At 60.2% G+C, this 22764-nt stretch overlaps 1 protein-coding gene across 1 annotated transcript in view; it reads right to left on the bottom strand.

Annotated features, from left to right (window-relative positions):
• The window catches only part of CASKIN1 (CASK interacting protein 1), a 28194-nt gene extending 5762 nt beyond the window's left edge, over nucleotides 1–22432 (bottom strand). The window contains exons 1-13 of the mRNA XM_042828176.1: nucleotides 22339–22432; nucleotides 9165–9216; nucleotides 7467–7564; nucleotides 7088–7233; nucleotides 6856–6951; nucleotides 6479–6609; nucleotides 6292–6400; nucleotides 5984–6092; nucleotides 5776–5870; nucleotides 5407–5694; nucleotides 2174–2234; nucleotides 1948–2066; nucleotides 847–934 (exon numbers count right to left, since the gene is read on the bottom strand). Coding sequence (XP_042684110.1) covers nucleotides 847–934; nucleotides 1948–2066; nucleotides 2174–2234; nucleotides 5407–5694; nucleotides 5776–5870; nucleotides 5984–6092; nucleotides 6292–6400; nucleotides 6479–6609; nucleotides 6856–6951; nucleotides 7088–7233; nucleotides 7467–7564; nucleotides 9165–9216; nucleotides 22339–22432 — 1486 coding nt within the window. The remainder of the gene's footprint in view (nucleotides 1–846; nucleotides 935–1947; nucleotides 2067–2173; nucleotides 2235–5406; nucleotides 5695–5775; nucleotides 5871–5983; nucleotides 6093–6291; nucleotides 6401–6478; nucleotides 6610–6855; nucleotides 6952–7087; nucleotides 7234–7466; nucleotides 7565–9164; nucleotides 9217–22338) is intronic.
• Nucleotides 22433–22764: the final 332 nt, after the last annotated feature.

Below are 22764 nucleotides of genomic sequence, written 5' to 3'. Positions count from 1 at the left end.
ATGTTTCTAATCCAGATCAACAAAAGCATCTCCTTCCCCCTGCTGGTAAGTGCATCCTCCTTGTATGTAATTGCACGCTGCGGGAACATTTTCCTCTGTGTGTGTGTGTGTGTGTGTGCGCGCCTGCATGCATCTCTCTGGCACCTGCCTGCATCCTCCTTGTGTGTGTGTGTGTTTGTGCACACTGCTCCCCCAATTCATGTGCATCCCTCAGGCGCACGCATCTCCCCCCGGTCTGCATCTCACTCGCGTGGGCACCTCCTCACACGTGCCTCCCTCTGCCATGTGCCTCCCCACCACATCCATCTCCCACTCATGTGGGCACCTTCCACATCTGTGCACTCCCTCCCCAATACCTGCACTCCCCCAGCGTGCACACCACCCCCATCAACGCCTGCATCCCCCTATGGATGCACCTCCCCCTTGCAGCCTGGGCACCCCCCCGGCACGCACACCCGGCACGCGAGCATCGTCCTCCTGCGTCTCCCACGTGCCTCCCCCGCGGCGTGGGCACCCCCGGCCCGGCTGCCCCCGGCCGAGCCCCTGGGCGGCGAGACAGCGGCAGAGGGGGGGCCGGGGAGGGGAAGGGGCCGGGGAGCGCTCTCGCCCCACCGCCCGCCCGCGCCCCCCCCTCCCGCCCCCTCCCCACGGTGCCCCCACTAACCGAGGCAGGAGAAGGCCTGGCAGCAGCCGAAAGGCGAGAGAGTCATTTTTTACCCACACGTTTTCTTCTTTTGCGCCGGGTGCCGCGGCAATAAAAAAAAAGACAAATCACTCAGCCCACGGCAAGCCCGCGGCGGGGCCAGGGCTCCTCCTGCTCCCAGCAGCCGGGCCGGCAGCACGCACCTGCGGGGATGTCCTGCGCCTTGGCCGGCCCATCGCCCACGGCAGCATCTTGCGCAGAAGCCTTCTGGGAAAGGACCGTTGCCAGCAGCTGAAAAACACCCCGAGAAGGGGGGAGAGCAGGCGGCAGTGAGGCGAGCGGGGAACCGGGGGGTGCGCGGCGGGCGCTGCGGTGCTGCAGGGAGGAGCGCGACGGATCTGGGTTGCGGAGGGGAAAGCAGCGCTCGCAGCACATATGGTGCTCGCGGGTGGTGGGAGCCTGCGGCACCGCGGCACCCCGGCGCACGCCGGAGAGGGCTGCCAGCACGGCCCCCCCTGCACGGTGCAGCCGTGGTGGCCGTCGGCATGGGGGGCACGCACTGCTCTCAGTGCCCAGCCGGTCACAGCATCACACCTGTGGGGAGGTGGGCTCATGGGGCTCCCCGGGATGTGTTGGCACGGGAAGGGGCTGCTGTGCACGGAGTGCAGGGGGCAGCGAGCAGTGCGTAGCGTGCAATGAATGGTGGGCAATGTACAGTGCGGAAAGCGCAGCGTGCGGTGTGCTGTGCGCGCTGTGCAGCGTGCGCTGTGTGGTGCAGAATGTGCATCACGCAATGTAATGTGTGGCGTGCAGCGGGCACTGCGTGCCATGCAGAGGGCAGCGTGTGGGCAGCAGTGTGCACTGGGCAGCAGCGTGCAGCGAGCAGATGGCAGCGTGCAGCGCGTAGCTGCAGTGGGCCGCGTGCAGATGGCGGCGTGCAGTGTGCGGTGCAGTGCGCAGTGCAGATGCATCCTCAGAGAGGCAGCAGAGATGCACAGCTCGGGCCTTGGCCAGATGCTGCACCACTATTGGGGGCTGAGCTCAGCGAGCAGCCAGCATGGGGGTGGAAGAGGGTGGCCGGATGGTGACAACCATGATCCGCGGCACTGAATGCCAACAGGCAGTGACCAGCTTCCCCACGCCACACTGAATGCCAACAGGACCTTGCAGCACGAGGTGCAGTATTGATCTCAGCAGAGACTCTGCTCAGGATGGGATCACAGCTGCCAAAGGAGCAAAGTCCCACCACGAGCCAGCACCAATGCCGGAGCCATGTGACACTGTGTGCCGGTGCACGGCCTTACCTTGACGCCCTCAGAGCCAGCATGCAGGGCGTGCGCCCCACTGCCCGTGCTCTGCCCACTCCCGGAGCTGCGGGCTGAGGCCACGCTGCCTGTGCTACCCAGGCTGCTGCGATCGCCACCTGCACAGGGAGAGGAGATGCCATCAGGGATCCGCATCCAGGCACAGGGACACTGCGGTGCTGCGATGCGTGCTGCCCTGGGAACAGGAGGGAAATGCCCACTGTACCTGTGAAAGGTTTCCGCAGCACCCAGATCTCCTCGGTGGGTGCAGGTGCAGCCAATCCACCCTGCGATGGTGAAAGGTGGGATGGGCTCATGTCAGCCCCACGGGACCCTTGGTGGCAGAGCAGAGAGAGCAGTGTCAGGCAGGTGTGACCCAGCAGAAGGAGCTCACGGCAGTGTGGCGTGGGGAGATGTGAGCCCTGGCCCTGGGCCCATCACCACCATATGCAGGGAAAAAAAAAACAGTCAAAGGTTTTGGGGGATGCCAACGCTGTACTTTGGTCCTGTCCTCCTCAAGCAACCAGCATGGAGTGACCATGTGCACATGGCCAGAGCCATGGCCCCGTCCTGCCAGGCACCAGTGAAGGACAGATCCACTGCAGGAGTTAGGAAACAGGGACTATGTTGTCCCTGTGCACAGCAGGATGGGAACATGACCCACTGCAGGAGACAGGAGGCAGCAGTGAGGACTCAGGCAGTCAGGACCACAGCCCCCACCCCACTGTCCCCAGCTGAGGCAGCACAGCTGTCCCCATGTGGCCACCTGCCCCCATGCGAGGGTGCTGCAGGACCAGACACCAGAGTGCTGTGCTCCCCAGGGTGCCCTACAGCAGTAGGTGACACGGGGGTGACCCAGCTGCAGTGATGAGACCCAGCCCCATGCACTCCAACCCACCCCAGAAGTGCAGCTCCATCAATGTGCTCCTCCATCGCTCCCTCCAGCCCCACTGGATCTCGCTCACACTGGCCAGAGCTGGAGATGCCCAGCACGGAGCTCAACCCGTACCAACCCCCTGCAGTGAGATCAGGGTGTAAAACAGCATCGCGTGGTGATGGAGAGCAGCCCTGTGCTGGATCTGTGCCCAAGCTGCACCCCTGTGCCACTGCAGATATTTTTATTCATGAGACCACTTGCCCAGCTCCCAGCCAGGCTGGAGCACAGGGCAGATGGTGCAAGGTGATAAATTCATGGTAGGAACGTGAGCAGGAAGCTGACAGCCACGGCGCTGTTAGGTTGAGATGTGCCCACTGTGCGTGCTGCGGCCATCTCACTGCAAGAGAAAATCTTAGGGAGCAGTGCTGCATCCCCATCCTCATCACACTGGGAAGCCACAGGCGTGGCCCAGTGCTCCTCCAACACACCGTATGCCTCACATTGTGCAAGCACCCCCAGCCCCAAACAGCTGGCAGAGGCCCCTGAGGGCATGGCACAGTGTGCCAGCACAGAGGCTACAACCATGAAAACCCTTGGCTCCATATCTGCTCCCCAGTCACCATCACCAGCACCCACACCAGCAGTGCCCATCACCTGCCTGTGCCACAGAGATAGTCCCAAGGATGACGCTGGTCACTGTCTGTGGGGATCCAGCCCTGAGAGCACCCTCAGGACAGTGCCAGCCCCGCTCTGAATGCACAGACCCAGCCCTGTGGGCGCTGAACACTCCGAGAGGGGATGCTACAAGGGCAGGGGCTCGTCGCTCCTGCTGTCCCCTCCCAACCCGGCACCAGGAGGCTGCAAAGTGTTTTTGGGGGTGGATGCTGCGGGTGGGATAGCACACGGTCAGGGGCTCAGCGCCGCATCCAGAGCTGCCCGCGTGGCCAGGGATACCGGGGATGGGATGAGGCTGCAGCGGGGTGACAGCAGCAGTGCAAGGAGAGGGCAGCAGAGGGGCCGCTCTGCATGCACGCGTGCACACAGCCGCACGCAGCCGCGCACACATGCACACACACACGCATGCACACATCTGCATGCACGCACCAGCACACGCCTGCAGGCGCACACGCACCCGCGTGCAAGCACACGGCAGGCACCAAGGCACGGGGGAGAGAAGCCGAGCGGATAGAAAAGAAAAGAATAGATACACACTTCAAAAGAAAGAAATCCATCGAGAGAATGAAGCGAGCGGTGAACTACCTTGTCCGTAACGCGGCTCGTCGGCACTGCTAGGGGAGAGCCTGTGATAGCCAAAGGAACTGAAAAGAGTCTGATGGGAATGTGGTGGTGGAGGTGGAGGTGGAGGCAGGGAATGGAACGGATGGGACGAGGCGTCACCGTTTAGCACAGCAGCCCCGTAAGCCGGGAGCGGGATCTTTTGGTACTGTTGGGGGATTGTTACAGTCTCCCATGAACCTGATAATAAAACATAACAAGAGACAAAATGAAAAGAATCAAAATAACAGAGACATGTTCAGCACCACCAAAAAAAAAAAAAAAAAAAAAAAAAAAAGAATGAAAGGAAGAAAAAAAAGAAAATAAAAATAAAAAAACAGCTAACAAAATAAGCAACCAAAAGAAATTTGGAGGAGGCGGAACCGAGACCCAACTGAGAAGGAGTCGAGTCACGAAGCAACAGCAGAAGTCAGTACACAGCACAGGGCAGGGCAGGGCAGGGCACAGCCTGCAGATCCCCAACACCTCACAATGACACTGGGGGACAATGACACTGGAGTCCCCACAGGGCTCCCAGGACGCCACGTGGGAGCCCCACAGCACTGCAGGAGTGGGGCTGCAAGGGCTGCACCGCTGTGCCAAGCCCTGGAACAGCCCCTGTGCCATGTGGGGCTGTGTTCCTGGAGCTGCCACAAATCCTACACTCTGGAAACACCACTGCAACAAAGCCCAGGAGACACAGGCCTCGTCCCTGCCTCTGCAGCACTAGCATGCGACCTGCTGCCAGGCAAGGAGGACTGTGCAGATCGGTGCAGCCTGGCACGGTTCCGCTCCCCTGGATCTCACTGAAACGTACAGTGGGGTGACGTGGGGCTGGGAACATGCAGCAGCCCTGGGCAGTGAGCTGGTCAGTGCACTGCCTTTGCATCACATCAGTGCTGTGCCTGCACCACCACACTGCTACTGGCACTGGGCACAGCCAAGAGCACCCCCTTGGGATGGGGAGCCACACGGCAGGGAGCAAGTTCCTCTCCCTGATATGGTCCCTGGCCACAGATAAGTCCTAGTGGGGCAGTGCCAGGTCCCTGGCACCAGTACCCAGCCCCACGTGCAGCCGCTGGGACCGTCTCTGAGCACCATGTTCCTAAACCACCGTAACACCCCAAACCATCTCCATGCACAGACAAAAACACTGCCCACCCAACACTCCTGGGCCGCCGGCACTGACCTCCCTCCCACACACACAGCGAGGGCATTGACTCTTTACATAACTGGGGGCTCTGACCTCCATACAGCAGTGTGCCCACACGGTGGAGACGCACAACGGGGGCTCCAGCCCCACACACCTGTCCCACCCTGTGCGGTGGGGACAGCAAGTTCACATGCACAATGGGGACACTGCCCTTTGGTTCAGCAGTGGCAATGCAGCCCCTGAGCCCCAGCCCGACAGGAGGGTCCCTAGGGCTGGGCTGCTCCTTGGGACTGGTTTGGGAGGTAGAGGTGGGGAAGTATTTGCCTGTTCGCTTGCTTATGGCTTCCACGAGGCTGGAGGGGAAGTAGCCCACGCGGTCGTTGCCGGTCCGATTGTCGTGGATGCAGCCCTTCCAGCGCCCGTCTGCATGCTGCTCCAGCACCTATGGGCACAGAGTGGTAAGGGCAGGGCTGTGCCTCCCCACCTGTATTATGTCCCCCCAGCCCTGTGCAACCACACTCACAGTGATGACGTCTCCAGCTTTCACATTGAGGCTGGTCAGGTCGTAGTTGTTGCAATAGTCCTTGACAGCCCGCACCTGCAATGCAGCTGAGGCGTCTGTGGGAACAGAGGGCAGTGTTGGTGGGCGTCCAGTGCTGAGATCCCCCCTGGAGGCTCTCTGATGGAGGTGTCCCACAGTTGATCCCAAGGTGCCCACCCTGCTCCCTCACCCCGCAGCATCTGCTTGATCTCCTTGCTGGCCTGGCTGGTGGTGAACTGGTTGACAATATCCAGAGCCGTCTGGTTGTACGTGTTCCGGACGTGGGCATTAATTCCACTCTGCAATGATACGGGGAGAGAGAGCTTGGGATGGCACACAGCTGGTTGGGACCCCCAAGGCCACCCAAAATGAAGGAAGTCATGCTGCTATGGGCACAGCTCGCTGCCCTAGGCCCTCCCACCAGGAGGTAACATCCCACTGGGGTCAACCCCGTTCTGCACTCCTTCCCTGGGAGAGCAGAGCTGAGGGAGCCCTTACATCCAGCAAGAGCCGCACCACGTCCGTCTTGCCACACAGGGCTGCCTCGTGCAGTGCTGTGCCCGCCTTAGTCTGCCTGTTGATGTCAATGCCAGCTTGCAGCAGGAGCCTGTGGATGCACGGATAGGTCAGCAAAGGGTGGGATGGGAATGATGTCGGCCCGCTCCCTGCACATTAGAGCACCCACCGGATGATGTCGATGTGTCCATTCTTGGCCGCAAGGTGCAGAGGGCTGGTGCCATTGGGGTCGGTGGTGTCCCCTGGCTTAGGCTCCAGCAGCGCCGCACACATGTTGCTGTTCAGGAGCAGTTGGACCACCTGGATCAGCAAACACAGACGGAGCAGGGCTGCAAAGACGGCTCAGCCGCCCTGAGATGGCCCCCTGAGACCCAGGACAGGGGTGCCCTACCCCTGGTCAGCCCGCAGGACCCAAGAGCAGGAGATGCCCTTGCTGCGATCCTCCCTACAGCTGCCCCATGCCACCTACAGGACTCTCCACTCCAAGGAACCCACCACCCGCTTTCAGATCTGCCTCTCAGGGGGGCCCAGCTTGCAAAGACTTACCCCAACCCGGCCAAATTCGCATGCCAAGTCCAGGGGCGTCTTGCCTGAATTGTCCATGATGCAGGGGTTGGACTGGTGCTGCAGGAGCATTTCAGACTGTGGGTGTGAGAAGGACCAGGTACGGTGAGAGCAGGACATGAGCAGGGGCAGGGAGGGCATCAGCCCCACTGCTGTCCCCTGTGCCCCACCACTGTCCATCCCCTCCTGTGCCCCACCACCGGCCCCGCTGTACCACGTCGTAGTGCCCGTGCTGTGCTGCCAGGTGCAGGGGGATCTGTCCCTCATCTGATGGGATGTTCACAGAAGAGCCTGCCTTCAGCACCATCTTCATGGGCTCCTTCTTGCCTTGCCAGGCTGCATAGTGCAAGGGCCGCATGCCTACAGGTGAGCAGGAGGAGCAGCAGTGAGCCCTGCAGGGCACAGAGATGCTCCTGGGCAAAGACTGCAAAGGGGGCAGAGGGTGGGGAGCATGGGGCAGGACCCCAGGAGGGATGCAGCCCCCATGTCATAGCAAAGGGCATCCTTCACTTCCCACCCCAGTGCGCTCACAGCCAGGCACAGTGCTCTGCCCTGCATACCAGACCCAGGGTGGCACAGCCACAGGCACTCGCCTTTGTTATCCTTGATGTCCACCGCAGCCTGTGCCTCCAGCAGCAGCGAGATGAGCTCTGTGTTCCCATTGAGTGCTGCATGGTGCAGGGCAGAGAACCTGGGGAATGGGCGCAGTGTCAGGAGGGGCTCAGGCACTGTCCCTGTGGGCTGTCCACTCCAGCCTGCACCCACTGCAGCTCCCAGAGCACCTACCCTGCTTCTGCCAGCCTCCCTATGCATGCCTCTGCACTTCGTGGGCACCAAGAGAAGGAGCTGCCATAGGGACCAGACTCAGCCAATCCATATTATTTCGCTTTATTATCGTTATTTAGCATTTAGCTCTGGGAGTCCCAGGACTGGAGGCGAGAGGCCCAGCACTGCCAGGGAAGCTGCTGGCACCAGGGAACCCCTCCCTGCTGACCCACTTCCCCCAGCCTGGCCCCAGCGGCGCGACCGCAGGCAGCAGCTGGGGGGGCCCAGGCTGCCAGATGGCCACAGTGCCCCTGCCCTGTGCTGGGAGCTGGGGAAAGCCCCTCGTCCCACTGCACCCCGCTCTGCTCCCACCCGGCAGGCGCTGACCTACTTGCTTCTGGCAGCAGCATCCTCTGCAAGGCTGCACTCACCGCCCCACTGCTCCAGGCAGCATCCCCATCCCATTCTTTTGGTTACCTCAGCACCAACAAAGCATGGGATCTGCTGACCCTGAAGGCCCCATGTCCAAACTGTGGGCTGTGAGTGGCAATCCTGCCACCCCTGCAATCATCATGACCCCCAGTTGCACAGGGTCACATCCTCCCGTCCCCGCTCGGCGGCCCCACTGCCTGTGATTCCCCATCCGCTCTCCGTCGGGCGCTGCGATGAGAGCAGACAGCTCACTCAGGAGGCCGATCCCCAGCGTCTGCCTGGAAATGTCAGCGTTTTCCGCTCCAGCGCCCTGCTCAAATCGGCTCAAGATGGTGCAAATCACAACACCCCCCCTTCCCTGCTGCCCCTGGGCTGCCTCGGAGGCTTCTCCCACAACGGCAGGGAGATCTGCAGAGCTGTGCAGGGCCCGATGAGAGCATGGCATCACCTGAGTATCAGCCTGGGAACCAGCAAGTGCTGCAGAGACGGGGAAACTGAGGCACAGCACTGGGACAGCTGAACTGCTGCAGGACTGCTACTGCACACCCTGAGCCCATCAGGAGTTTGCAGGCAGAGTGCAGGCTCTCTCTATACCACCCCAGCCCCTAGAAGGCCTTGCATAAAGAGGAGCCATGGGTGACACAGCCCCCATCCTGCCCATGCAGCCATGTGCCTTCCCCGGTGCTGCCCAGCATACCCATACATTGCTCACACATACAGCCACGCTTGCATGCACACATACTCTCAGATGCACATCTGCATGCTGTGTGCACCCATGCACATAGACACATGCCCAGAGCTGACGCCCCAGCAGGAAGCAGGAATGGGTGCTTCCAAAGCACCACCATCACTCAGGGCATGAGAGGCAGGGGCTGGCAGAGCAGGAGCACAGCACACCGTGTCCTTCAGCCCTCATCTCCACTGCTATGCATGGCTGGTACACACAAAGCCACCTGCACATGTGCAGTCACGCCATCCGCATTGCACCAAGGATACCTGCATGAGATCTCCCACTCACTGCACCCCACAACATGCAAAGCCCATATAGCATACACACTCAATAGCATGCAGACCCGGAGCGGGGTCACACTCACCCATCGGTGTCCTGGAAATTGACATTGACTCTCTTTGCTGATCCAAGGAGCTCTGGGAGAGAGGAAGAGCAGACAGCCCGTTAACCAGGAGGCAGAGGCGGCACAGCTGGGCACAGAGTGTGCTGGGGAGGGTGACACGGCTGCTGGTGGGTTTTGCAACTTCTCCTGTAGGTTTTGCTGGCTACAGCCCAGGGCCAGGTGTGGCATGGGGCTGTGAGGAGCTGCCCCAAGCTTGTGGGTGCTGCAAGCATAAGGATTGAGGTCTGGACAGAAGGGTGGCCATGCACAGCATTTCAGGCCCCGGAAAAAGTTGCTCCTGCAAGCATCAAAATGCCCAAAGCAAATAGCTCTGGGTAGTGCTGCTTTACCCACCATCACTTGCTGACAGCCCCACAGCTGACATGGGGTTTCCCTCCCATTCCCTTACCCACAGGACTCCGCCACACCTCAAACCTCATGGTGCTGCCCTGCCTTCCTCTGCTCTGCCTGACTCCAACCAAAGGCATGGGGGAATGGAGTCCCTCGCAGCAATCCAATTAGCGCAGCAAGGAGGGATGGAGTGAGATTTACATGAGATTTATCCACAAACGCCAGTCAGGCTTTTCAGTGAAAGTGCTCTTCCTTGTAACAGAGCAGGAACACAACAGAGCCATGGGGACATGGGACACCTCCAAGCTCAGCTGTGGCACCACTTCTGGGGCCTCGAGGAGGAGGAGCGAGGCTGAAGACTTGGCTGAGCTGCAGCCCTCTGAGGTGGGGGGGCACAGCCCAGGGCTGTGCAGCCAGGGGAGGAGGAACAGTGACCCCAGACCACGGGGTGCCCACATCTCCCAGCTGTAGCCATCCGTGTGTGCAGTGCAGCAAGCAGGCAGCAGTGCATCCCCATGCCTTGGGCAAATCATTCACTGAGGGTTGAGGAAAAGCAGATCATAGGCTGCTCCTCTGCCTGGGAGCACAGCCAGGCAAGGTGCTGCAGCACAGGCACAGCCCTGCAAGGGGCAATTTCAGGTGGAGGAGAGAGCACTATGGAAGGGCTGCTGGATCCTTGCTCATGATGCAGGCTGCAATACTCATCAGCACCTGAACACAATATTCAGTTATAGAACACAGAGGGCTGTGTCAGCACACCGGGCACAGCAGGATGCTCACCAGGTGCGGGCAGCAAGCAGCTGCTGCTGGCCCACCGTGGGGTCTGCATGTGCCAGTGGCTAGTGGCTCAGAGTGGGGTCCCAGTCCCCAAAGGCACCCTGCTCTGTCACCAGGGTCTCTTGGCACCCACCAGCACACTTTAAGGGATGCAGAACCGGGGCTGGGGGGGGCTGTACCCCCTTACCTGTAGCAGCATTGTGCCCTCAGCCTTGTCCCATTCAATCAATGCAGCATAGGACAGGTCTCACTGCAACGCAGGTAAAGCCAGTGCTGAGCAGCCAGAGTCTCTCCTGGCACGTAAAGCCCTGATTGAATTTTAAATCCCAGTCCGTGTGGTGCAGACAGGGCCAGGCGCATGCAGATGAGGCACCTAGGGATGGGGATCAGGCTCTGCCATCCCTGTCCATAGCCAGCGCTGTGCATGGCACTGGCCCACATGGGCCCCACAGCTTCATCCCGGCTAACTGACCCCTTCATGTATGTCTCATTCCTGCAGAGGGAGGGATACGCCTGGTGGACGGTACCAGGCACTGGGAGAAGTTTCTCTCTGCCCACGCGGATGCTGCCAAGCTCTGTTTGCCCTCGCTCCCTCCTGCGCTCCATCAGCCGCCAGACAGCCCAACAAGCCGTACATTTGCTAACAACAGCGCAGCCCAGGGCCGATGGATGACAGATAAAGAGGATGGCTTCTGAATAGCAACAAATAGCAGCTCCCATCCATCAGATTCACAGCATCTTCTCCTGGCACAGTGTGATCAGGCAGCTACATGGTGGGTGGGGGCACCACAGGGTCCCCACGACATGGGGAGGGCCAGAGGCCCCCAGTACACCCGGACCAGACCACTTGCCTTCTTCCCAAAAACCACACCATTAGAGCATGCCCCCCATGGCAAGGCAGCCCCCTCGCCCTGGCAGTTCACCCTCCTTAACACAGTAACAAAACCCTCCAGCAACAAATCCCCATTGGTGCAGCCGGACCTCAGGGATGCGGCAGCCCCACGTCCCATCCCAGTTGCAGCAGAGTCTCCAGCACCAGGGCTGAGTGGGTGCCCGCCAGCCCATGGCTGCCGCCAGGCTCCCCAACAAAGGTGCCATTCAGGGCTGGTGGAGAGGTGCCCAGGGCTGCTTCCGCTGCCTGCTGCTGCCCCAATGAGCTGTTCCCAGTAGAGGGGCCGAGCCGCCCTGCAAGATGCAAATCGCCGGCGGACAAAGGCAGCAGGCTGGCACGCAACACTGGGTCCAGTCTTCAGCCCTGGCCCCAGGATGGGCCCCGCATGCAGGACAGACAGATGGACAGATGGACGAGTGGTAGCAGGGCCTGTCCTCTCCCACAGGCTGCTCCCAGCGAGGGGCTTCCCCAGGAGATCAACACTGTGGGGTGCAACAATGATGCCAAGATGATGCCGATCCCCGTGCAACCACTTTTGCAATCTCAGCTGGGATCAGCACAGGCTCATTTCCCAGCCAGCAGCTTCTAATTATCTCCTATTAAGACCCAAAGTGCCTTCTTTAAAACCAAATCAGGGATGCAGCTCCCCGAGGATGCAGCAGCTCAGCCTTCAGCTGCAGGCAGGGAGCAGCAGTGCCGGTAGCATGAGGGGCAGCAGCTATCACCGCTGTCCCCACCCAGCCCGGGGCTGCTGTGTCGGCATGCAGGGACATGCACAGTGACAGCCCTGTCCTCACAGGGCAGTGCCACATGGTGCCCAAGCTGCAACCCCAGCTTTGGCCAAACCTGTGCTGGCCGAATGCTGAATAAACCAGAGCAGAGAAACTCTTCTCTCTGCACCTGCAGAAGAGGCTGCCACTGCCAAAATCTGTTTAGCACTTCAATAAATGCTCGTGCCAAGTGCTTAGTCAGTGACTTCCAGCCGCGCAGCGGTTTGACTTTTGTTAAAGCTCTGGCAGCAGCGGAGCACCCGCCTCACTCTGGCAGGGCTGCAGCAAGCACGGACCCCAGCACGACTCCTCAGCTTCTAACAGCTGGGCTGGGAGGCAGCTCACACTGATGGGATAACATCCTCAAATGGGCTGATGGAAATTGGAGTGGCTGCCGGTGTCCCCAGGAGGAGCAGTTGGGGGTGGTTCTGTGCCTCCCACAGTGCACCCCTGGGTGCTGCTGGCAGCCAGGTGCCCTCTGGTACAGGGGTGGAGTGCACGGATGATGGCTGGCACCCCTGCAGCCCTCACCATGGCTTCAGATGGCAGGAGCCAATGCAGCTTTGTCTCCAATAGAGAACCAGCCCTGTGCCTGCACCAGAGCCCTTACCAGAGCTTTGCAACAGCAGCAGGCAGGTCAGGGCTAGCAGAGCACCACACCAGCTAGGAACACCAAGGCTCCTGGGGGCTGTGGGGAAAACCCTTAAGGGCACATGACCCCATAGCCCTACAATTAAGCCCTTCTTGTAACGAAGACCCATACTTGACCAGTACAGATGCTGTGCTGGCTCTCAGTTAGAGATCCAGACAACAGCACATCCTGGCACGGGGTATGGCAGAATGGTGCAGAAAGTTTAGCAATGCAGCTAGAGCATGGCTGGATGCTCGCAGCAGCCAGGGGCTCAGGGTAGGACGGATGTCCCAGGAGCAGGAAGGCACTCCATGCATGCTGCCAGATTTGCAGCCTCAGCCATGGCGTGGGATGCAGACTGCTCAGAGGGGGCAAGACACAAGAGAGCTCATTAATGGCACACAAGAACCAGGAAACTCCAAATAACGAGGGAGAAGAGAAGGAGCAGAGAGCGCTGCCAATTAAAAAGAGCAAACACAAAAGGCAATGGGCAGATGGGGAGGAGAGTGCAGTTCTGCACAGCCGCTGAGCCTGCTGCCACCTGCGCAGCATCTCACCTGCACCCAAGCAGTGATGGGGAACACCAGGCACACACAAGCACTCAGTGCTTTCCAGCAGTACACCATCTCCTTAGGGCATCCCCATGTCCCCACGGACTGTTCTGATGATGGATGTGCCATGCGGGAGCACAAAGCTCCCTGGGCCTGGCTCCCTGCTCTCCCTCACTCCATGGCCCAGCTGTTGATGTCTGTGTATCCCGCAGCAACGTGGGGACTTGGTAATGCGAGGCAGGGCAGGACCCTATCAGAAGAAGGAACTACACTGTTCCTGGGATCCAGCAAGCCTAGCACGGCCGGACTGTCTCCAGCCAGAGATTGCTGTGCACGCAGAGAGACACAGACATCTGCCATAGACACTGACTATAAACAGAGTCTGCTGCGTGTAAACACCGCCTCGGGGAGCTAATCCCAGCTACTACTCTCATAAATGCCTTTACTTAAATGACGGGATCACAGTAGCTAAATGTACGCTTGGATTCAGAGCCCGGTGCGCAGGAACCAACCCCATCCTCCCGCCCCACGCGCTCCTGCAGGGCAGGATACAGTGAGCACAGCACGAGCAGCTGCACGTGCAGGGCTGCATTTGCAGGGTGAGCCATGCTGCCCAGCCAACTGCACCCCAGTGCCATTGCTCTGGGCACCCCAGAGCTGCCTGCTCCCCCCAGGTTGCATTGGGGTGATCACAGTGTGCCAGCTCGCAGGGAGCAGGCGTCTGCATCGAGCAGGTAGCTCCAACCTGCTCCACATCAACATCCATCTAATGAGGGGAAAGCTGGGCTGCCTCTCTGCCTCCCCACCTCAGTGGCCACTAATGAGCCCAACATAATGGGATGACCCCACGGATTCCCTTTGCTTCGTATGTCCACTCCCAGCTCGGCCACATCCTGCCAGCACCATGTTCCCATCTGGAGAGCACAGCAATAATTTCAGACGGTGCGGGGGGATCCTGCAGCAACATCACTGTGAGCTGCCAGATAAAGGAAGCATCCAAAATAGCTGCTCTTAATTATATCCTTGCTGACGAGTGCCACACAAACAACGGGCGCTGAAAGCTGGCATTGCACAAGGAGCCCTGGCAAGAGCCGTCCAATTTGCTCTGTGTCACTGGGTCCCCAAGGGTGTGTGCATGGGCAGAGTGTGCGGCTGTGCTCGTGGGGACCTGATAGGGGTGCTAAGGCTGGGGCTGGTGAGGAGTGGGGAGGCTGTGCCCATAGGAGACTGCCCCTCACTACTGTCCAACAGCACAGCACATGTTCTCCTGCAGCCAAGGTCGGGCCAAGCACTGAGCCCCGCGCTATGCTGAGATGCTAATGAAGCCATTATCGTCTTCAGATCAATGTTGACGGTATAAATAATGCACCGGGAAGCTGGCGGACTGCTGGTGAGGTGCGATTGTAGCGGGGATGCGTGGGAAGGGGTTGCCTGGGGCAAAGAGGCAGTGGGGCTGGGATGGACCCGTTGCAGCCGGGCACTCGGTGCCCCTACAGCTGGATGACAACTGCTCTGCACATCTGCACATCCACCACTCAACACAGCTGGACAGCAACAGCCCAACACAGATGGACACCCCAGCACCCACCGCGATGAGACAGCTGCCAGTCACAGCTGGATAGACATCCATTGCACCACAGCTGGGTACCCACTGCCCATCACAAACTGCCCCCCAAGACCCTAGATTGCCCACCAACATGTCACCAATCCCACTCTCATCCCAGCACACTGACACAGCTCAGGACAAGGCACAGGGTACAGGAGGACTGCGGTGGCTTCAGCATGGCTCTCTTCCAGGGAAAAAGAGGCCCAGGGTGACGCTGAGGGGCACTGTGGAGTTGTGGGCAATGATTGCTCCTGATGCCCCGGCCCTTGCACGGAGCTTTCCCCAGGGAGCCAAGAAATCTGCACTTCAAAATCAATAGGCCGTGGCAGCCTGAGTCACGGTGCTGCAGCAGCACAGGGCTGTCCCCTGGGGCCAGAATGAAGCAACTTAAATGCAGCTTTCAAGAGGCAGCGGGGACTCCTTTGTAATTTTTTTTTTTTTAAAAAAAGGAAACTTTCTGAACCAAAGGGAGGAAGGACGGGCTGTCCCTCCAGGCTGCCAGGGATGGCACCAATGGGGGAGGATGGCACACAGGGAGAGACGGGCGCTGAGGAGCTTGGGAGCACCAAGTGCAGAGCCAATGGCTGGGGCCAGATCCACTGCCTCGACCACAGCCCCCAGCACAAACCAACAAAACCCAGGCACCTGTATGAGACCCCACAATGCCCACCAGCACCAGCTTGCGCTCACCAGTGGCCCCACCAGCATCCCTGCTGTTACTCATCATCAGGCCATATCCTCACCCGACCTCTGCCACGTGCCAGGGAGCTCGTCTGAGCCACACACCAGGGTCACTCCCATTGCCCCCAAGCCACCCCCCGCAGCTGCAGCCACAGGGACAGCAGCAGGGAGGTGGCACCGGCACTGCAGGGGCAGCACAGGGCTCAGCATCAGCAGCCCTGCGCCAGCCACACGCCCACCCCCAGCTCTGCTCAAATCCCTGCTGGTGCTGTTTTCATGGAGCCTTAATTGAAATCCATTCTCCCAGCTCCAGGGTGATGTTAAACAGGTAATTTTCAGTAATCACACCGGCTGGAAGGAGTTACTGCCAACATGCCAAAGCTGCCGCACGGCACGGGACTGGAGGGCACACACAGGTCATGTAGGGGGAGGCAGAGATGGGGAAGGTGCTGGCACTGCATGGGACAGACACAGTCCTGCCAGGCCCTGTCCATGTCCATACAACTTCTACCAGCCCCTCGCTCCCTTCCCAAGGGTGGGGAGCACCGGAAGCCCAATTGGGCTGCAGGAGGGGACTGGCAGCTCTGTGCACCTTAAAGCATCATTAAATAATGAGTAGACACTTTCACCTGGCCTCCTACCATCCAGCTCTGGGCATCGCTGGGGAGCAGTGGGGAGCTCCCCGTGTACACAGCAGCACCTGTACTTGTGCATGCAGAGAGCATTGCTGCAGGGCCATAACTCGAGCTCCCAGACCACACACTGATACATCAGCCCTGGGGTCTGCACCAAACACGGCACCCACAGTGCCATCATTTGTCCCTGTCCACTCATCACCACAGACTGCTCTATGCCCACCGCACAGCATGGGAACGCACAGCTGGGCTGCAGCAGAGGCATGCTGCCCTCAACGATCTCACAGCTCTGCAGGACACAGGCAGGGCTCAAGGATCGCTCCCCAGTATCCCCAGTGTCACCACAACAGCACATACTGCAGGGAATTGGTTTGGGAGCTGGGGTGTGAGGGCTCAGTGAGAGAATCACAGAGCGTGTGAACGCTGGAGTGAAGAGAGCCAGAAGAAGAGCTGCTGCCGAGCAGCACGGAGCTGTGAGGAGCACGCCATAAACAGCCCAGCTGCAATGCAGGAGCCGGGCAGGTGCTGCTTTGTGCACGCCAGCAGCAGTGGAACAAGACCTCCATGGGCCTCAGTGAGGAGGCGGTGCAAGCTGGGCCTCCGACAGCCACATCTGGAAGGGATCAGCCGGCGGCTGCTTCTGCTGCTGAGAGCTGGCCCCAGTGTCGAGCCCCACGCCAGGCCAGGGCCACAGGCATGCGGAACACATGGCTGCAAGAGGCGAGCACATAGGCACAGGCTCACACACTGCACATGGATGCATACAGATGCACAAGGGTACGTGATGCACATGGATGCTGATGGGGCACATGCATGCATGCACACACACGTGGGCAGAGCAGAGCCAGTGCGGAGCAGCCAGCTGCAGGCATGATGCTCAGAATGGCAGCACTCACTGTGGCTGCACCCACAGTGCTGACCCCAACCTGCTCATTCTCCAGCTGTTTGGGGCCCACGCACAGCACAGCACTGGGATCCCAGCAGCTCACAGCACCCCAGTCCTCACAATAGGGACAGTTGTCACCACACAGCATGGTGACCTTGCTGGCAGGGCCCAAGGAGAGGCCGCTCCCCATAGCCCTGCACTCCCCTGGCCACGCAGCTCGCACTGGGCACAGCACCCATCCGTTACAGAGCCACAGCAGCAGGCTGCGCGGGGATCGTGCTGCACCCCCGCCTTCCCATTTTTCAGGCTGATTGCTCCTGTCGCTGCAGAGCCCAGTGTTAAACACCTCATTTTCTACTCCCATATTGAGTTGGAAAATACTATTAACATTTCATTACAGCTTAAAGATCCCTCTCAGCCTGGCATGAGAGCCGACCTGTTGGCAGCGCTGCTCCTTGCCCGGGCACGCTGTGCTGTCCTGCACATGTCCTTGCTGCAGGATGGGACAGTGATCAGGCAGAGGTGGCTGTTGGTGCAGCACACAAGCTTGGTAACTGGCCCAGCACAGAGCACCCCTCTGGAGCAATGGGACAAAGCAGGGACAGAGGAACAGAGCAGCAGCATCCGAACAGAGCACAAGCAGGTTTTGAATCTCAGCCTCCTTTCCTTGCCTGCAGGAGCCTGGTCCAGCAGTAATGCAGACCGGCCATTAAACATCAGCAAATCCATTCTTTAACGCACTCCCTACAGTGCTTTGAAGACTTGTGAAAGGCACCCTTAGCTGACCTGCATTGCAAAGAGGATGCAGAGCAGGTTTATGGTGAGTGTTCAGCAGGAGGGGCAGCAGTCCCTGAGACACAAAGTGCACTAATAGAGCATGCTGGCAGCAACAGGAGCAATGTGGAAGCTAACACACACACAGCCTCAAGCATCACCATCCTACATGATGCACCCCACAGCTCCTGCCTGCCACATGCTGAGCACAGCCACATTCATGGGCATCGCCTTTGCTGGGTCACAAAGTGGGACCCTGCAGGCACAGGGGAATAGAGAGATCTGGTGACACTCGGGCTCACTGATCCATAGATGAAATCATGGCCTTTCCCAGTGCCTGCAAGGGGAAGGGAAGGGTTAAAGGCAGAGCAGCCGGAGCAGGAGAGAGCCAGACGCCAGGCTGGCTACGGGAAACCACACGGCGGCTGTGAAGGGGGAGATGGGGCTGCATGCAGCACCCGGTCCCATGGCACTGCTGCAACCCCGAGAACTTTGTGGTACTGCCAGGACCCTGAGCTCTTGGTGGCATTGCCAGGACGCCAAGCCACTGGTGCCCAGCCTGGTCCGGGCCATGCCCAGAGTTTTCCCCCACCACTGAGCATTGTGCTGTGGGGAGCACGGTGGCGCAGTACGAGGTCCCCGCAAGGGAAGCACCCTGAGAGCCTCAACACAAGAGGCTGCCTGCCTGCAGCAAAGGACTAATTGGTGCAGCCCTGAATTCACCCGGTGTGACATGAGGAAATCCAGGCCAGCACGGGAGCCCGGGACTGGGAGCCTGCATTCCCTGCTGCCCAGACCCTGCAGTCGGCCCCAAAACGGGAGCGGGAAGGGAGGGTTTGTGCCGGCAGCTTTGGCCCGGCCAGAGAGAGATGCAAGAAAATGTAAAATAAATACATGTCACCCCGAGCTGAGTAATAATCCCCCTCTGGAAGGAAACTTGGCGCACGCCGGCGTGCTCCCGGCTGCCAAGTCCCTGCTCGGAGCAAGGCTTCACACGCAGTTATAAACCCTGAAAAGAAGTTTATAAGGGAAGCACTGACACCTTGTTAAGCATTGCAGCAGTGGGAGCCAACTTCATCCCCTGTGCTGGGGGTGGGCATCTCCCCATGGCCCGTAACACATACAGAGGGCAGCATCCCACGTGGCTATCCCTGCAGCACTCAGGGGATATGCAACAGCAGGAGCCGCAAGCAGCAGCCATGGATGGGGAAGTTTCCTGTGTTGCTGGAGGGATGGGGGGGAACAGGGCTGTTCTGGCAGTCGCCGGCCACGCGCGCCCTGTGCACTGCACCAGAATTGGATTTGCAGCTGCCCTGCCTTTTACTGCATGGAAATTGAATTGTAAAATGTCAAAGACATTTCCTAACTGCGCCATATTAGCCTGGTTTTATTAAATACTGTTATCAGAGGAGATTATTAATGCAATCAAATGCAGGGAAAAAAAAAAAAAAAAAAGCAGAATTAACTAGCCACCTCTCAGGATACATCAGAGGACAGGATGCTGTGTCCTGGGCCTTGGGCATGACACGGCTCTGTGGGGACCCCACGTGCCCCAAAGGGTCCAGTTCCTGCCTCCTGCCTCCGGCTTTCACCTACTGACCCCTTCACATGGTGAAGCAGCAGGTGAAGCTGTGTTATGCCTGGAGGTGCCCAGTGCCCGGGGAAGGCAGTGCCCAATGTGGGGCAGCCTCAGAGTGTTTGCTGAGCTGCAGTTGCCTCCTGGTCCCAACATCCACCCATGCTGCTTACCGCCCCATGCATCAACCTGCACAGAGCTGCCCAGCTCCTACACCAGCTGCTTCACTCATGGTCCCACCAGTGCCACACAGGACACGGTGCAGAGTGCAGGTAGCAACATAGTCATGCTGCTGTCCAGGGCAGAGGCATCCTGAGAGATGCTTGTGCCCCATGGTAGTGGGGTTAGGCTGGGCTGGGCCCCGTGGCAGAGAGTTGTGTGAGGTGCTGAGCCTCTTGTCTGTCTCCTGAGCCTGGCTCCAGGTGTCCTGGAGAAAGGGACCCAGAGCACATGGGGACATGAGCCAGGACATCTGTGCCACACAACCTGCTGCATGTAGAAGTGATTCACAGAACCCCCAGCCCAGCAGGTGGGAGAAACTGGGGCAGAGGGGTCCATCCCGCAGGTCAAGGCAGGGGCCCTACAGAAGCCATTTCCAAAGTGGGTGATCCAACTGTGGCAGCAGTACCTCAAAGACAGAGCCCACCTGTCCAAAATACCAATGCTGAGGGTCCCCTGCAGCAGCACAACAAAACCCATCTCCTGGTGCCCAGCGCCCCAGGACAGATCCAGCTGGGGACACCTCGGGCCCCCATCCCACCCCACAGTGCCCAAGCTGCGGACAGAGGCAAAAACGCCAAGTCATGACAATTCTTCGAGGTAGCACCAGGGAGGAGGGGACAGGGAGGGAAACAGTTTGCTGCCAAATCCCTGCATCTGATTTGCGTAACTTTCAGACAACCTCATCAATTATGGATGCCCGGGAAGCGAGCGCGGTGCGCGCTGCGGCCGGCATGGGCCCCACAAACTCTTACTCCACTCTGCTAAATTGGGCCCCACATCACCATGGTAACCCGTGTTAATTCACGCAGGGATTTTTAAAATCTCATTTATTAAACCCCCACATGAATAGGATATTATCCAGATAACAGAGCTAGAGTTACAAATCTTCGTGGTGCCGAAGAGTGCAGGGAGTGCCCAAGGTGAGCAAGGAAGCTGTACATAGAGGGGATGGTGATACGGGACACCCCGGTGGTGTTCTGCATCCCCCAGCCCTGCTGCAGGGCTGCTCGTGTGTCCCCACACCAGGAGCATGGCACTACAGGTTGGGTTCTATGAGGAGCAGGAGTCACAGCACGAGAGGCTCTGGCACAGCTGGAGGCATGCAGCTCAGCTAGGCATGGGACAGGAGGGGGTTTGACCTCATGGGATGTCCCTTGTCCCTTTCCTGTAAGCCCAGCACACAGAGCGCTGCCAGTCCCCACAGCCACCCCAGCCCATGGGCTCTGCAGTGGAAGATGCAGCAGGGCTGTGGAGAGATGAATGCGATGCAGGAGGAGGTGGTAACACTCTGGCACCACTGCCTGTTGCCACAGCAACGCCAGCTGGGCACCCAGGCCGTGGGGTTTGAGAGGGGAGTGTGGGGACAGTGCCATGGGCCACACACAGTCCCATCATCACACACCACTCTGAGGCCATGGAATCAGCAGCACCTGAAGTGGGTTGGGATGAACAAAGCTCACAGCTGGAGCTTGTTCTCCCCACACAGGCCCTCAGCATTGACAGCACCTGGGCAACACCGGGGACATGCGAGACACCACAATTGTCCTATGTGGCATCTGGACATAAGGAACACCATGCCAACAGTTCAGGACACAGGATCACAACCACTACCCTGCACGGCACCGAGGGGACATGAGGGCCAGCCCTGCTCAGCACCAGGGCATAGAGAGCACAATGCCCTGCTCAAGTAGAAACCCCAGTATATAAAAGGGAAAGCACACGAACCTACATGGCACTGGGACCATGGGGTGCCCACATTTAGGGCACACTGGGAGGGAAGGATGCAGGGCGCAGTGGCAGTGGGGCTGTGTGCTGTGGTCCCGTACTCAGGGACAGCCCCTGGCCCTGCACACCAGGCCAGAAACCTGCGGCTGCATCAGCACCATGAATAATTCAGTCCCGAGTGAAACGCCTCAACAGAGCCATGCACACCGAGCAGAGACTCCGGGAGCTGCACACACGTACGCAGCAAGACACGGCTACACCCCCGCAGCCCCGTGCACAGACACACAGATCGGTGTGCACGCACCGAGGTGTGCAAAGCCCCGATGCAGAGCTGCACGCAGGGAGAAACCCGTGGAGATGCATCCAAACACCCCCACACAGAGAAACACCAACACAGACGCATCCCAACACACATATGCCAGGGCACACACCGGCACGCAAACACAGACATGCACCCAAACACGGGCACACATGCACACCCGAACACGCACGTACACGAGCACAGCTGCACACACGTAGGCACACGCAGCTGTGTGCAAGCACCGGCAGTCCTGGTGCATACACACACACACGCTGTCCATGCACACACATGTATGGTCTATGCAGACACACACTGTACACACACAGATGCTCAGACGCCCCCAGCCCTACCCTGGGGCGGCAGCCCCTCGTCCCTCCCGATCCCCCCGCGGGCTGCTTCCGAGCACAGGACAAGGGCAGCCCGGCCGCTGCCTGCCTGCCTGCCCCGGGCGCATCGGAGCTGCTGCGGGGCCGTACCGGGACCGCACCGGGACCAGAGCGCACACGGCTCCTCGCAGCCCCGCGCAGCGCCCGGGGATGCTCCGCCGCCTGCAGCCCCCCATATCCCCCCACCTCCGGGCCGGGCCGTGCCCCCGGGGCGCAGCCGGGAATACCCCCTGGCCCCCGCCCGCGGTGCCGCGGTGCCGGCGATGGGCACGGCGCGACTCGGCCGGGCCCCCGGAGCAGCGGGTGGGTGCCAATGCCCGGGGAGGAGGGGGGATGCCCGCGGTGCCGTCGCCCCCGCCCGGCCCGGCCCGGCCCCGCGTCGCGGCACTCACTGGCTTTGCCGGGTTTGGGCCTCTGCAGCAGCTTCTGCACGGCCGCGATGTCCTCCGCCTTCACCGCCTGCACCAGCTCCTGGTCCTTGCCCATGGCTCCGCGGCGCCGGAGCTGCCGGCTGCGGGCTCACGGCCCGAGCATCCTCCGCGGCGCGGCGAGGGGCGGCTCGGCTCGGCTCGGCTCCGCACGGCGCGACGCGGCGCGGCGCGGGCCCCCCCTCCCAGTCCGCTCCGGAGGCGGGGGCGGCGGGCGCCCGGGGCGGGGCGGGGCGCGGTGGGGCGGGGGGCACGGGGAGTCGCACCGGGGCGACCCCGGGGGCGATGCGAGAGGAGAGGGGGGAGCCCCGGGAGGGGCCGCAAGGAGGAGCGGGGCCGCCCCGAGCGCGCGGGGAGGGGTCTGGCTGCACGGGGGGAGGAAAAGGAGGA

Source organism: Centrocercus urophasianus, unplaced genomic scaffold, assembly GCF_019232065.1.
Source record: "Centrocercus urophasianus isolate 14NV4802_14NV808 unplaced genomic scaffold, USGS_Curo_1.0 seq_29, whole genome shotgun sequence".
NCBI lineage: Eukaryota > Metazoa > Chordata > Aves > Galliformes > Phasianidae > Centrocercus > Centrocercus urophasianus.
This window is presented reverse-complemented; position numbering and strand designations above follow the sequence as displayed.